General features: G+C 40.4%; 1 protein-coding gene across 2 annotated transcripts; it reads right to left on the reverse strand.

Annotated features, from left to right (window-relative positions):
* Positions 1 to 6,153: 6,153 nt before the first annotated feature.
* LOC112226884 (biliverdin reductase A) lies at positions 6,154 to 13,764 on the reverse strand. 2 transcript variants are annotated; one of them, XM_024391532.2, is made up of 7 exons: positions 13,619 to 13,764; positions 12,741 to 12,865; positions 12,302 to 12,421; positions 9,660 to 9,757; positions 8,524 to 8,631; positions 7,368 to 7,536; positions 6,154 to 7,175 (listed from the first exon to the last, which is right to left on the reverse strand). In XM_024391532.2, the coding sequence occupies exons 2-7, from the start codon at positions 12,857 to 12,859 to the stop codon at positions 6,902 to 6,904; spliced, it is 888 nt and encodes a 295-aa protein (XP_024247300.1). In that variant the 5' UTR covers positions 12,860 to 12,865; positions 13,619 to 13,764; the 3' UTR covers positions 6,154 to 6,901. The 2 variants fall into 2 exon arrangements, with proteins under 2 accessions (XP_024247300.1, XP_024247299.1); XM_024391531.2 differs by having other exon boundaries at positions 13,623 to 13,723.
* Positions 13,765 to 16,524: the final 2,760 nt, after the last annotated feature.

The raw sequence follows: 16,524 nt of genomic DNA on the forward strand, positions 1-16,524 counted from the left end.
CCAGATACTGCTGGAGGTGCTGTTGGAGGGCCAGTAGGAGACACACTTTCCTCTGGTCTAAAAAAAAAATATCCCAATTCTTAAGGCAGTGATTGGGGACATTCCCCTGTGTAGGGTGCTGTCTTTCAGATGGGATGTTAAATGGGTGTCCTGATTCTCTGTGGTCACTGAAGATCCCATGACACTTATAGTAAGAGTAGGGGTGTTAACCCTGGTCTCCTGGCTAAATTCCCAGTCTGGCCTTCATACCATCATAGTCACCTGATCTTCCCCAGCTTACAATTGGCTCATTCATCTCCTCTCCCCTGTAACGATTCCCCAGGTCGTTGCTGTAAATGAGAATGTGTTCTCAGTCAACTTACCTGGTTAAATGAAGATGTGTTGTAAAATATGAATGTCTTAACAATAAATATAATGTATGCTACAATTAAATGTTGTCTGTGTCCAGGTAATTTTGTTACCCATGTGTGTGTACAGTATACTTACATTAAATGGATGGAGTAGCCTCCTTCAAAATACCAGCAGTAGTTCTTGGAAGCTGTGCACTGTCAATGACAAGAAGAAAACTAGTCATTGATTTATATTTGCTGGTATGAGATCAGAGGGCAAGTCAGAGGGGATATTAAGTGTTCGGCATTTAAGTAGGAAACTTGTCAACCATGTGAATACCTTGTAGTTTTATTTCTCTGTGATGTGCCAGATGTGACCACCAAACAGGACTTGGTTGGCTTTTCATTAACACAAGTGATACAAAAATCACTTACTGTAAGCAAAGTTTATATTTGATGAACCAAACATCTATTTCATGCAATGCTCTATGTTCAGAGGCCAACTCAAGATGATTGTGAACCGGTGACTGCAAAGTCCAGACCAGACCAGAACCCACTATGCACACATACAGTTCAATGCCACCTCTGTCAGACTAGGCCCAGCACCTAATGTATAACAAGCCTCTAAAATGAGATACTAGAGAAAAATAGTCTGTGGGCTCTCACTATTATCTGCCCTCACTAGACATAATCACACTATTCCCCAGTGTTATTTTCTATGGCTCTGGCTTCTATGATGATGAGACATCCATTTTTGTTTGATGTCCATCCATCACCATGTAAGGTATGTGTGAGCTGTGAGGTGAGCCGGCTAGCCTTGGCCTTTCTTGGATGGGAGTAATTGTGAGAAACACTCCAGCCTAGATCTGCCAGGTGGATGTTTGTGTCCACGGTCAATTGCAGCATGTCCCTTTCATTTACACTCATGGCAAAGGGACAAAGCAGCCCCTGAGCAGGACTGGAGTCTGCTTTTGGTCATCAGCAGAGGAGCTGGGCTCACAAACAATACCACAAAGAGCTGTTTGTCACTGCTTCAGTTCTGTCACAATTAACAACGATTAGAAGAGGAAGAGATGCCTGTGTGTATGTGTGCGTGCAAATGAGTGAACTGCATGTGTCTGTGTGTATGTGCAGTCAGCTTTGTAAAATGGTATTGTGTGATCTATTTATTGGATGTTATTGGATGGAACCAAATGGTCTAGAGGCAAGACAAGGCCAAACTAATTGTGGTACATATGATATGATCCAGGCTGATGTAAATATGAGTCCAGTAAGACTTCAATGAATGGTGAGTTTTTCTAAATATTGTTTCATTTCAAGAACATAGATTTTAATACATTATGTACAGAATATAATTCAATATACCACGGATTTATGTGACCTTACATAATTGCCTAGCGTTCATAGGCCTAAATAGTTCTCAATAGCCCACAACTTCTGCAGCAGCAGGGCGCATTGTTTTGTTGACTTTCAATAAACCCCAAGGCTATAATATTTCAGAGAACAACGAGACAGTTCTGAAGACCGTCATACCCAGGCCTTTTAACGGAAACAAAAAGAGGACAATTATTCACTTTAACATTGATTTGAATTTCTGACTAAAAATATCAGACTCACCTCATCCACTAACCAAAACAGAAGTATGATTCCACACAGAACTGGCATCATTCACGAAATGTCAACTTCACTCACGGACAGTAGCCTCCACCTAAATACCGTGATAGTCCAAAATTAATCAGACATGTTTAGAAATCATTTGTCGCCACATTGTGTTTGGTGAGCCACCGGCCATGACTCCGATGTTTGGTCGACTGTCGGTGCCATTGGTCAATATGGTTTCAGTCCATCAAGCAATCGGAGTTGATCTCTTCTTCACAGTTGAGTTTGTCATTATCTTTTGCATTAAATTGTATCGAACGTAGCCTATTCTTTTCACACACATAAAGATAAGGCGACACGCCCCCACAGTAACTCTAGGAACACTGCTATCAAGGACGCAGAAGCACTGCTTGAAAGCAATCGCAAACCATTGAACATTGAGCTTTTTAAAAAAAAACCAGGACAGGCTATGAGTCCACACTGTCACAACTTCAGTGTCACAACATTTAGATCACACAAAGCATATGCAGTACAGGCAATATAGGTTGTCATTTGTAAAAGTAATGAGTAATTCATAAATGTATTTATTTTTCGCTTAATGATCTTATTGGTGTGGATTTACCCTGTTTCAGGAGTAACCCAGTGTTTTCTCTGATCACCATCAGCTCTACTCTGTGAGGCTATCAACAGAAGCAGATGGTACAGGCAGGAGCAACACTCATGTCCATCGACTGGTAACCATAGCCAGCAGATCAGACCAGTATTATGACCCTGGGCCAGGGTGCAACAGCTACCTGTTTGCTTGTGAAAAAAATAAATATATATATATATATTTCTCATGCAGGATTCTGCAATGCTTATTATTGATGGTTGCCTGCTTCTTTCATCGAGAATGTAACGGCAGAATCAAACAGGAAGATGATCAATCAAGCACACATTATATGGCCTATTAATATGGGAAAACTGCAAATTATCAATTTTATTGCAAATTATACAGTTACAATACACATTATTAAAACATTCAGGTATTATAATAGTACAATTCTCCCTCAAACTGTTAAATGTAATTTTCTCTACATATAAATTGCTAATAACACTAGTGACACACAGTTAAAGTGGCCAAACTGCACTCACTGGGTAGTGAATACTTGTGTAACATGGTAGACATACACAGTGGGCTCCAAAATTACTGGCACCCCTGACTGGCAATGCACAAACAATGCTGAAACAAATATAAACAATATAATTATAGAGAAACTCAAAATACCAACATGTGAGAAATACTGTACTTTATTAATGTTTCAATGGAACCAACCAAAATAATTTATCAATGTCCTCCAAATCAAGGTTTCACAATTAATGGCACCCTTAAAGATTATTGTAAATAACATCTACCAAAATTAAACCACAAATTAAATTACACTTAATTAAGTTGTTTATCTAAGCCCTAAGGAACTATATTGAGCCAATACATCACTTCCTGTTTAACTAGGGTATACAAGTTAGGTAACACACATGCAATATCCCACTGTCATCCAACACCATGAAGAAAACAAAAGAACTGGCAGTTCAAAAGAGGCAGATTGTCGTAGACCTTCATAAATCTGGTAATGGCTACAAGAAGATCCACAAGCGATTGAATATACCACTGAGCACTGTCAGGGCAATTATTAGAACATTCTAAAGATATGGAACAGTTGAAAACCTCACGGGTAGAGGACGCAAATGCATTTTGCCTCCCAGGATGGTGAGAGAAGCAACAAAATCCCCAAGAATCACTGTGAAAGAATTGCTGGCCTTGGTGGAGTCTTTGGGTCACCAGGTTTCAAAGAGCACCATCAGATGCCACCTCCACATCCACAGGCTCTTTGAAAGGGTTGCCAGAAGAAAGCCCATTCTGATCCCAAGACACAGACGCAAGTGCTTGGGGTTTGCCAAACGTCATTTAAATTATGACTGGAAGAAGGTGCTCTGGTCAGAGGAGACCAAAATGTAACGTTTTGGTCAGATACAGCATTGGCATGTTTGGCGTCAAAACAGAGATGCATACAAGGAGAGGCACCTCATACCCATGGTAAAATATGTAGGTGGGTCAGTGATGTTTTGGGGCTGTTTTAATTACAGAGGTCCAGGGGCACTGGTTAAGATTGATGGCATAATGAATTCTACCAAGTATCAGGCAATTTTGGCTGACAATCTGGTTGCCTCTGCCAGAAGGCTGGGACTTGGCCGCAGGTGGACTTTCCAACAAGACAATGACCCGAAACATACCTCAAGATCCACACAGAAATGGTTCTGTGACAACAAAATCAATGTTCTGCCATGGCCATCTCAGTCGCCGGACCTCAATCCAATCGAAAACCTGTGGGCTGAGTGGAAGAGGGCAGTTGATAAGCGCAAACCCAAGAATGTGAAGGATCTTGAAAGGATCTGAATAGAGGAATGGTCGAAAATCACTCCAAATGTGTTCCTTAACCTTGTCAAACATTACAGGAAAAGACTCCATGCTGTTATCCTTGCCAGAGGTGGTTGCACTAAGGGCTAAATGAGGAGTGCCAATAATTATGATTATTGATTTTGGTTAAATGCATTTTGTATTAAATAATTGAATGATTTTGGTTGGTTCCATTGAAACAATAATGTACAGTATTTCTCACATGTTGGTATTTTGAGTTTATCTATATAATTATATTGTTTATATTTTTTTAAGTATTGTTTGTTCATTGCCAGTAATTTTGGAGCCCACTGTACATCATTAGATGGGACTGGCATGAATGGATAACAATGGGAGGGAACTGAGCAGGCCAAGGCACAAATTCAGTCTGTCAGCATCCTAGAATTAAGTAGAATACTTATTATATTGTATGGTGAACAGCTAATTTTGAGATCCTTGAAATACTGGTTTGAAACAAAGAAAAAGAAAAGGAAGCGTATTGCACAAACTACAACTAAGGAAACAAGCTAGTGAATGATTTAGTGCTAAAACCAGGGAAGCGGTGTGAAGTCATGATGCGGTCCAAAAGTTCCATCCCACCTGAACAGGCTGAAATTCCAGACATTACAAAAACATCTAAATCAAGTTAACTGCAATGCCCCTTTATCAAACACTGAAATATGTCCTCCGATTGATTTTTGAACTTGTACTGTTGAAAAGCAATATCCCATGTATAAATACAATAAAGTACACAAACTAAAGACTAGACAGAGCAAAATAGTGTTTTTTAGACAACTGCAAACGTCAAGGAGTAGGGCAATCAAAGAGTCAGTCTGGTGGGAATCCGTGATTTCATCTACCTCCCCCGAGCTTGAGGAACAATAGAGGAGAAAGAGAACAAAAGAGGAAAGGCCCACCCCCCACTTGTGCAATGTCAGGACTTGCCTGGACCACCTATTGAGATATGCCTTTTGTTAAGTAAATCAGGTGTTAAATTAGGTAAAAAAGGAGGCTGGATTGCTACTTTAAAACAACTAAATAGATGTGTCAATTGCAGTCCACTGACAATGTTGCAGTTGCAGTGTAAATAACACACTTTCACTTGCCAAAGCTATCGAGATACCATTTACCTGAGGTATCATACAAACACCTATTGTACGATGTTAATGATTTGAACATGTAGGCCGTCATTGTAAATAAAAAATTTTTCTTAACTGACATGCCTAGTTAATTAAAGGTTAAATTTAAAAAAATACAAATAAATCCATCGATCAGTATGTCACCGTTTTGCCTTACACTTCTGTCTGCACAATAGCTATACAACATGTCAATATTAAAATGTCATATGAGATAAGTAAAGCACACCAGCCAATGATAAAGCACCATGAGCTGTGATCAACCACAGGAATGTTACAGTACATTCAACTGTAATGTAGATTAACTTCAATAAGTAACAATGCAAACATCAAACTATATATCAACTGACCTTCCATCAATGTTAAGATGTGGTCTGTAGTAACAGCCTAACCCTAAAATAATAAGCCGGCATGCCTTAGGCTGAGTCTACACAGGCAGCCCATTATCTCCCTCACCAACTTTAAGCGTCAGCTGTCAGAGCAGCTTACTGAACGCTGCAGATGTACACAGCCCATCTGTAAATAGCCCATCCATCTAACTACCTACCTTATCCCCATATTTGTTTTTCTGCTCTTTTGCACACCAGTATTTCTACTTGCACCCTTGCCTCTCCCAAGTCCATATGAGAGTTGCAGCAATGAGACAAGACTAACTACTACCAATTGGGGAGAAATAAGGGGTGAAAAATACCCCCAAAAAGTCTAATTCTGAAAAAGATCTGATGTGAAAAGATCTGATGTGATTGGTCAAACATTTCCTGGCTACCCAAACTCCTTGCTCAGGTCAAATTCTACAGTATGCCACACACACGGACATTAGCTTCTTTTCCGCAATGAGTCAGGATCGGAGTACCTCCCCAGCCAGAACACACGTGGGTAAAGTGGGATTTTGAAAATGTGTCATTGGCTAGAGATGATCCAATCGCTTATTACTTTGTTTTGTACAACACACCTCATTTTGACGTCACTACAAACGACTTCAATGACGGCAGTCTCAGACTGAAGTATATAGAGCAGTGGACGAATTCAGCTTGAGTCGTCAGGCTAGATCAAAAGACCAATTAGTGGAAAAAATATCAGAATTGGGCTGCTGTGTAAATGCAGCCTCTGAAACACATAAAATACCTTAACATTTCAAAGATGCGCTGAGCGTATGTCTACAGTACAGCATGTTACAGTAGCTTTACTGTAGATGGCTTATGGATGGATCTTGTACGCTTGGACATCCACCAGTAGGGAAAGCGTTGCAAAATTCTGGAAAACCTGGGAATTTTGGGAAAGTTACTGTAATTTCACAACCCTTGGTAGGCTGCTGGGGCCCCTCGGTAGGCTGCTGGGGCCCCTCGGTAGACTGCTGGGGCCCCTCGGTAGACTGCTGGGGCCCCTCGGTAGACTGCTAGTCTCTAGGTGTCCTGGGCTGAGCCCTGCAGGCTCAGCTGCTGGATGCGGTCGGCCAGCTCTAGACAGTGGAGGATCCTGCGGCGCTCTGCATGGAGCTGGTCACGGGGCACCTGGCCCAGCAGCTTCTGACTGAAGAGCACCAAGTCCTGCATAAAGATACCCACCGGCTCCCTGGTGGCTGGGGGCAGCTGGGTGATGGTGCATGAGTCAAAGCGGAAGTTGATGTCTTTGGCCCTAGACAGGCCGGGAGCCCACTCCTCAATCCACGTGAGAGGCCTGTAATAAATCCATAATAGAATAGATAGAGGGGTATAGTTAACCCAACGTTTCAGCGTGGACTACCAGTATTTCTAGATGTAATAAAGGCAATTACGTTTTGTACTGGCAGAATAGCTAAGTTTGAGATGTTGTGAAAGGACTTATCTGATTTGTTTATTTGATTAATCCAATGGAGTACAGAGTACATACTTCTGCTCTTTGGTTATGAGTTGAGCGGTCATCTTCATGTACTTGTTCTGCTGGTCTTCCTCCATGCTGGCAGCGGTGACAGACAGCTCTCCAAACAGATCGACCAGCCAGGTGAGCCGGGCGATGCCACTGAAAGCTGGAAAACCAAAGCCCGGCTTCAGAGGACCTCCTATTGTGAGACGCACAGGAAAACTACAGTCAGAAGTAGTTGTAATGGGACATGTAATCCAATGGCTCATGTTAATCATCCTCTGCTCACATTATGCCCTTTGTATTGATTTTGTATTTCATCACATTCCGACAGTACATAAACTGGTGTGGTGCTGTTGCAGTATATGTCACCATTATGCATAAAATGAATGAACCATTGAAGTGAATCTCCCAACAGATGTTACATTTAATTTTGCACTTGCTGCCTCCTACAGTCGAACTACAAAAACTGCCCTGACTCAAATTTAAGAGAAACTACTCCCTCTTAGTCCTCCATTCTCTCCACTAAGCTCCGACTTCCATTCTTGGTCAACAGGCAGCTGCTATAAAATACTGTCTGTCATCTGAGGTTATGTGAAGCATGTGGAGTTGATAACTATGATTTATTATTCAATCATGGGTGCTTTAGGAGAAGTCCATTCATATGCATTCACTTGCCTCTTCCCCAGCTGCTAGGCTCTGATGAAATAGGACAGAGCTAGTCAACATCCCAAATGGCACCCTATTCCCTATGTAGCGCACTACTAATGACAAAAGTAGAGCACTATGTAGGAAATACAGTACCATTTGACACACCTCTGGATTTCATCAACAACACCCTTCTGTATTTCACACCAGAGACCAGCCTGCCTGCCTCACTCCACAGGCAGGCTCTCTTTCACATCAAACCCAACACGTGTACTGTGGAGAATGAAAACACAACATTTCACAAGTCGCTTTGATGGGAGCCTTCATTACATCAAAAGCTCTGGAATTAAATATTCATCCCAAAGCCTGTTACCTGGATGATGCACATCAATTTGATACATGCTATGCAGTTAAGTTTCTGTAGCAAATATTGTATTTGGGGTGATGTCTGTATCAGTAGTGCTGGGGCCTTCGTGTATCACGGTTGTGTTTTCACCTGGGATTTGCGCTATATTCTCAATTCCAGTCTCCGTCTCACCTGTGAAGTGAAGGAATCCCTCCTCCAGCCTTTTCCCTGCTATGTCCTTCTTCAGCTGCTTGAAGTCGGCTGTCAGGAGTTCTATGTGCTCCTCATGCAGGACCACTCCTAGGAACATAGAAGACATAGAACTTTAAATACGTAGGTGATCAGTAGTTATTAAGACACACAGATCAGGCTTTCCATTAGTCTGTAATAGCCTGGCTTTTGGCCACCCCCAAAAATATGAAAAGCCCAAAAAATAAAACTGGTACCGGCCAATTGTCAGGGAGAGAGAATTTATTATTTTTTTAAAATTGTGAAATAATGCTTTTTATCCTATTCATTGATAAAAAAATACCAGTCGATGTAAATACATTTAACCAGTCATGCTTATTGGTAAATGGTTATCGCAGACAGCATACAGATACAGAGCCTAGTTTAAGCAGAAAATCTGTCAGACAGCACAAGAGCTGCTGCTACAGCTCCTGCTGGAGTGAAATATGCTTTTATAAGCCCAATCATTGTGCAACAATAATACATTGAAATTGCATGTTAAAAACAGTTTTGATGGTTGTGATTAAAAAGAGCTACTATTTTTATTTCACAACTGGTAATTGAAGCGCGCCTCCCATTCGTCATTCATGTGCAACGGTAGGCAGGCTTCATCACGTCACACTTTACAATGTGAGCTGGTGGTAGTATGCATTTTCAAAACTTAATTGTGTGAAACCTGAATGTTTTACTTCATATTATGAGGCATGTCTTACCTTGCTTCAAAGTAGCCTAGCCAAAATCTAATTTCAATGCCATTGAAACCATTATGTTCTATTGGCTTTTAAATCAACTTTCTTTCATTGTCCAGTGAGTTGCATATACAGTGTAAAAATGAATTACCATAATCTAAATGTGATTTCTGTCATTCTGAGCACCGTGTGTAGACGCCCTAATCTTGTTACACACCCAATGCATATGGGGCCGTTAAATTCCTCAAATGTCCTGTCAATTAAAATGCTGCCGGTCAAATGTCCGGCGTCACATTTTCCAAACGGAAACCCTGATACAGATACACGTCTACTACATCATCATGACCATGTCATCAAGACTTCACCATGTCTTCTCTATAAAATATCTTCCTATGATTCTGTCCAACTCACCTTTTTCCTGAGCCAGGTCCCAGAGTTCCACAGCAGTCTTGTGTGTCATGGCCATTGGATATTCCACACAGACATGCTTCCCAGCTTCCAGAAACATCCTATGGTCGGTTAAGACATGCAACATAGTATAGGAGAAATGTTTTTTACAGTATCCAAGAAGGGTGTCCAAGAGACAGCGCTTGAACAGAACATAAATTCCATTTCAAGGACTGTCCTGTACTAGGGAGTTGCACAACTCAAATGTAACTTTGTAAACCAAACTGACCAGCAAGGGCTCCCGAGTGGCGCAGCAGTCTAAGGCGCTGCATCTCAGTGCTAGATGCATTACTACAGACCTGGTTCGATTCCAGCCCGTGATTGGGAGTCCCATAGGGCGGCGCACAATCGGCCCAGCATCGTCCGGGTTAAGCCGTCATTGTAAATAAGAATTTGTTCTTAACTGACTTGCCTAGTAAATAAAGTTGAAATAAAAAATATATATAAAAAAATAAGAGCCCAATGTTTCAACAACCCATCGTGTTCAGAGTTGGGAAAACTTCACATTGACCGCTCTTAAAACTTCTTGTAACTTTCTCAAAATTTTCCTTCAAATTAAATTGACAAAAAAATAAGACAATGAAGTATCCTCTATGAAAAAGCTGTTCTCAATAACATTTCATGTCTTTTTTCCCTTTACAGTATGAAGGGCAGTACCTGCTGTTCCATTTAGACAATTAGCCTGGAACTGTCTTCCAGTGAAACATGATGGCCATGTTCTAAACACCCTCATTAACCAGCCTAAAATAACTCTCCATTCTTTAATAGCCCATCTCTGCCTCTCTGTACACTGTACATTTAGCAGTGAGAGGGAGAGTAAAAAACATAATTTCAGTGTGTTTACGCTACAGTTCGCAGTCATAAAGAGAGCCATTAGAGAGCTGTAGCCTTGGTGGTCCTCTCCAGGGTTTGAGTGGTGTACATCAAAACAGCTACACTGAAATGTTTCTTCCAGAAGAAATATGAAATGCATTTGCAGCATAAGCATGGTAGCAATTAGAAGGGTTTTTGAAAAATTAAAGGAGTCGCACACTCTAGGAGCTCAGATGCAATAATTTAATAACCAACGTTTCGACAGACAAGCTGTTTTCATTAGGGTATAATGAAAAACACTGCGGGGTGACTAGTTTATATAGTGTCAAAGGACACACACAGGTGTCTAATCATGGCCAGGCGTGGCCTGATATCATTGGTTAATTCTCATATTAAAATAGCATTCAAAAAACATAAATTAATAGCATACGATCACAGATACAATAAGCCTACAAACATTTACAATAGCAAAATCACAATAATCACAAGAACGGCTTCAGATCAAAGTCTACGTTGAGACCGAAGGGAGCAAGGGTCTTTAAATTAAAGATCCAGACAGCCTCTCGTTTTAACAATAATTTGTTGAGGTCACCCCCTCTCCTAGGGAGGGTGACATGTTTGATGCCAATATAACGTAGGGACAAAATCGAGTGGTTTGCTCCCAAAAAAGTTGGCTTCAATTGGGTAAGTCGAGTTTTTGCATGGTGCTACGATGCTCCGAGATTCATACTTTTAATTCTCACTTTGTTTTACCCACATCATTTTTTACCACAAGGACAAGTTAGAAGATAAATAACTGCCTTAGTGGAGCACGTGATAACACCTTTGATTGGGATCTGTTTCCCTGTTTGGGGGTGTTTGAAGGATCCATATTTCTAAGTGCCATTGCATTGAGCACAGCCATTACACTGGTAGTTTCCATCCAGTAGGGGCGCAAATAGACGTTGTGCAGGGATATCTTGGGGTGGTAAATCAGAGTTTACCAGTTGATCTCTGAGATTTCTGCCCCGCAAGAATATGACCAAGGGAGGGTCCGAAAACACATTACCGATACTGTCATCGGATCTTAGAATGTGGCAATGTTTAATCTGACCATTTTTGTACCCCCTCTCCTTGAATTTTCTTTGTGTCTCAGCCATATTTCTGTCGAAATCTGATTGTTTTTTGCAAATTCTTTTGATTCGACAGAATTGGCTGTAGGGCGAACTGTTTTTCAAGGGAAGTGGGTGACAAAAATGAAAAGGGAACAGTTCGAAAATGATGGTAAAATTATTAGACTAAAGGTCCAGATTGAATCCAAACATTCCACTATTGATTTTATGTGGATTTTACATGTAATACAACATTGAATTTACTGTGTCACAATATGTCTCAATGTTGTATAATATATAGCTTATATACTAGAGCTGTTAAATCTAATTTTATTGGTCACATACACATATTTAGCTGATGTTATTGCGGGTGTAGCGAAATGCTTGTGTTCCTAGCTCCAACAGTTTGTCTGAGGGTTTAGTAAATGGGCCAGGTTCAATTAATGGTTAATTAACGTACAGTTTTTACACCGAGATGGAGCCTCAGTGGACTAAGAAAGGAAACAGTGTAATGAGGATTGATACAGACAATATACGTGTTCGGGTGCTGACTCCTAGTGGTGATTTGTAACATGGTGAAAATATAGCTCTTGTGTAAGAGCATTTCAGATAGAAACAAAACGGACAAAGGGATAGCTAGACAACTACCACAGAGGACTGTAATAGAGATATGGGGTCATTGAGAGAGAGAAAGCGTTTTACCTGATGTTTTCCTCATGGGCAGCGTTTTCGGTGCAGACGAAAGCCACCTTTATGTCGTCCCGGCTCAGGGCATCTTCAACAGTGATTTGTTTCACTCCCTGCTGCTCCTCCAGAATCCTCCTATGGGAAGACAGCACCAGAGTCCTATTCACTACGGGAAAAAATGCTTTGAAATAGTCACAGGGTTTGCTACAGTATGCACGACCCAGCTGCTGACTGTGACGACAGTGACTATATATCTATTTCATATGTGCAATGCAAATTTAATTGCACTGCACATATAATAAATATGCACTAAAATCAAGGTATTTTTTCAGTGTGTGAATTTTACCATTGTTTTTTAACACCCGTTGTTCCTGCCAAAACCAGCACATGGACCTAGACACACTGCTGTGCACAGTGTGTCCAAAAAACAATGAGATGAGTCTTGGTACCTCACCTGGATATGAAACCTTTGACACTGAGCTTCTCAGCTGCGCTGGAGGGCAGAGGGGCTAGGATGTCCCTGATCCTCACAAAGCCTGCCGTCCCAATGCCAACCACCACTGAACCAAACATGTCTGACTGCAAAGAGACAGAGTCAGAGATTATCAACTGTGCACTCTGCATAAAGACCCAAGACCAGTTCTGGACAGAGATTCTCAGGAACACAGCAATGTTTTTCTGTATAGTTTTGCTAGTTAAAAAAAATGGCAACTGCCATCAATGGAGAATTTAACGATTCAAAATATTTATATGAATTAACTAAATAAATCTGTATTAAATCTGTTGGATCTGTCTGAATTTACAGAAGTGAAACATGGTGTTTTCTTTCTAACCATTTCCTTCCCAACAACCATGTTTCACTTCTGTAAATTCAGACAGATCCAACAGATTTAATACAGATTTATTTAAATCTATATTTTTTAACTAGCAAAACTATACAGAAAAACATTGCTGTGTTCCTGAGAATCTCTGTCCAGAACTTGTCTTGGGTCTTTACGCAGAGTGCACAGTTGATAAGCTCTTCACTTCCTATCAGTCAGAAAATGGTGCAGTGTCAGAAGGGCACTAGCTATTATGGCTGGGATGCACTGTGGGTGCTGATGATTACAAATACACATAAAATGAACCCTCAGGTCTCCAATGCCTTACACAAAGTAACTTGAAACTAGACCAATGACCAGGAAATTCATAATTGACATAATAATGATAAGTATATGATCTAACATGACATCAACAATATTGCATTGCAGGTAACAATGCTGTCCTCGTTGAATGAGTAGCTAGTTCCGTACTGAACTGAAACTGGTTTACATTCAAGCTTGATTTCCTTACCTACCCTTTTCTGAATTGCCTTTGAAGACCCTTGTCTCGTTGAAGTGAATAAAATGCTTATGTTAAACAAAGTAATCGACGCTCTTGCCCGGGTGATATAACTTTCATAACCGGCTCACGTGTTTTTTTTTTTTTTGACTGCTTGCGTGTGACGTCCATAGAACGCGGTGATTGGTGAATCAAGTCTACTCACGTGATGGACATCTCGTCGGAAGTTATGTGGTTAGATTTTTGTTGTCGTTATAAAACAAATACAGACCTGCTATGACACTAGTTAATGATGATATTTTCGTTTCTTTACATATATTGTTCACGAATGTTTATATGTATGTGTTTCTGTTCAAGCTAAATTTGTGATGGTTTATGCAACAATATATGTCGACTCCCATGGCACACGAATGTTCTCAGTCTTAACTAAGGGTGTTATCACATGGTCCCTTACAGACAATTTTTGTGAACTCGGTGCGGTTGGTTTATTTTTTTTGCAGTGTGAACATGAAAGGAACTCAGACCCCGAAACGAGCCTAAATTGAGAACATCACGAGAGGTTGTCTGAGTTCGGTTGGCATGAATTCCGCAGTCCGGTTCCCTTTTTTAGGACACTGTGAACACAAAACTCCCCAGGTTCTTTTGTCATTATTCCCGCACTACACTGCTGCAACAACATTAACCCCTGCCATAGCCCCTCACATTAGTGCCACAAAATCAGATTTTAGTCCAGATGATTTGTTTGCAATATGTGATCTATAGGCTAAGACAGCTTCATTAACTGTTAATTCGATTGTGGGGTTTGAATAGTGTGAGAAGACGACAACATGTTTGGTAAGAATCATAACATATGGTACAAAATATATACTAGCTCTTAAAGGGGCAGTAGCCTAAATTGGGTGTACAATTGTCAATTACAGCATGATTTAATCTGCAGTTATTCTGTTACCAATAATATTTACATGTTAATAGTATCTTCTGATTACAATTATGTCTCACTTTTTAAATAAATGCAATATATTAGCTTCCAAAATGTAAGTAGGTATAAGGTATATCTAGCTGTCCGATAACACAGTCTGATGGAATGGCTTGTCCTGCACTTTGTAAAAACCCACAGTACATTGATTGAATGTTGGAAAAAGATCTTGGTTCCTTTCTAAACATAGCAATGTAAATGCAAGGAGGACTCGGACCACAAAATAGGTGAAGTGCATAGGCAAAAGAGTTTCAGTCCTTGTTCAAAGGTAAGGGCGGTGTGAATACAAAGAGAACTGAGAACTTTTCCTTTTTTTCTACCCCAGAGTTCACTTGAAATAGGACTGTGTGCAAACACCCTAAATGTCTATGGTTTTATATACGGTCTATGGTTAAGACTCCTTTAGTCCTGACCTAGATGAAGGTCTGAACTCTATTTTAAAAGTACTGCATTTCTTATTCATTTAAGTTCGTTGTAATAGTCTTCGAACAAAATGCTTACACCGGACTACAAGAAAGCTTTGCTTGAATGAATCTCCTAAACTGTCTGCTACGGTGCTGTCCTTGGTTGCGCTTATCCTCGACGATTGTAATTGTACTTTAAATACACCAGATGGCGATGTTGCCACAAGAATCCCAAGGTTTTGACCCTGAAATTAATGTGGAGATCATTTTTATAAATACATTGTAAATCTGTACATGTGAGTTCTTCAATGGGGTTTCAGTGTTATATTGTGTTTGAAGTAGTATGTCTTTGCTGGTGTTCTCTGGGTCTGATACAGTCAACATGGTGGATTCGGGCCTATTCTGACTCAAGGGACTCGGCATCGACTCCGAGTCCGGGGGACTTCATAAAGGCCGAGCTCTTCCTGAGTCCAGCGTAATCATATTAAGCTACTTGGGTTCTGGCTAATGGTACTCGAGCCGAGTACACTTCAGCATACCTGGCCCAATTTAACTTTTTCAGAAGTAGGCCATATGAGGTATTTATTCGTCAGATGATGGAAGAATAAAGAAAAAAACGAATTCATGTAATAATTTCACCTAAAATTTGCTGGGTCATTTGCAAGCTAAAATTCGGCCCATTAGGCTATTAGATGGAGAAGGACCGTAGAGAATCTATGCTATAAATTCATTAGATTTTACTACATATTAATTGGGGAACTCCACTCACACTAATTCTATTAATTTCAGTTCTTCGGACAATCCTGGCTTAATATCATGGCATTAAGAATTTTTAGGCATATACTGGTGGCCATGAGAATATTAGGACGACTTGGAATACATGATCCACGACAGACAGCACATCTCAGTGTCATAGGCTATAGCCTATTTTTCTATAGTAGGCCTATCGGTAAACGCTGAAACATCCTGACAAAATACACCATATAAGTGGCCTAATGTAATTTTCTGGACTTTGTAAACTGTTGAGAATAAACCCATAACTGATCCAAATGGTTGTATTATAATCAGGGATTTATTTAGACATAAAACACAAAAGGACGTTCGAGCGGTAATTCAAATGATCCTACATCACTGCAGTTTACAGCCCAGACAATATTTGTGTAGTAATAATAATAAATTACTTATTGCACTCTGTTGTTGTAGCCTAGGAGGTATAATAATGATATTTTCTAAAAACGTATGCCTATCAATAGTGGCGCGTGCACAGCGCAGCCTGGAGGAACGCAAAGGCCTAGCCTATATCTTCCATTTGATAATCTGCTATTTAGGCTGAAGGAGTGATGCAGCCTACAACCATGCATGTTGAATTATTGCAGTAGACTATTAAACTGTTACAAATGTAGTCTATAGCCTGTTAAAATAGCTAAATAAATAACGACCAAAACAGTCAATAGAAAAACTCATGGTGCTCGAAACGTCATGATTTTGGGTTTGATTCTCGGAGCCACAAACTGAAAATGAACCCATGCATACTGCTG

Source organism: Oncorhynchus tshawytscha, linkage group LG28, assembly GCF_018296145.1.
Source record: "Oncorhynchus tshawytscha isolate Ot180627B linkage group LG28, Otsh_v2.0, whole genome shotgun sequence".
NCBI lineage: Eukaryota > Metazoa > Chordata > Actinopteri > Salmoniformes > Salmonidae > Oncorhynchus > Oncorhynchus tshawytscha.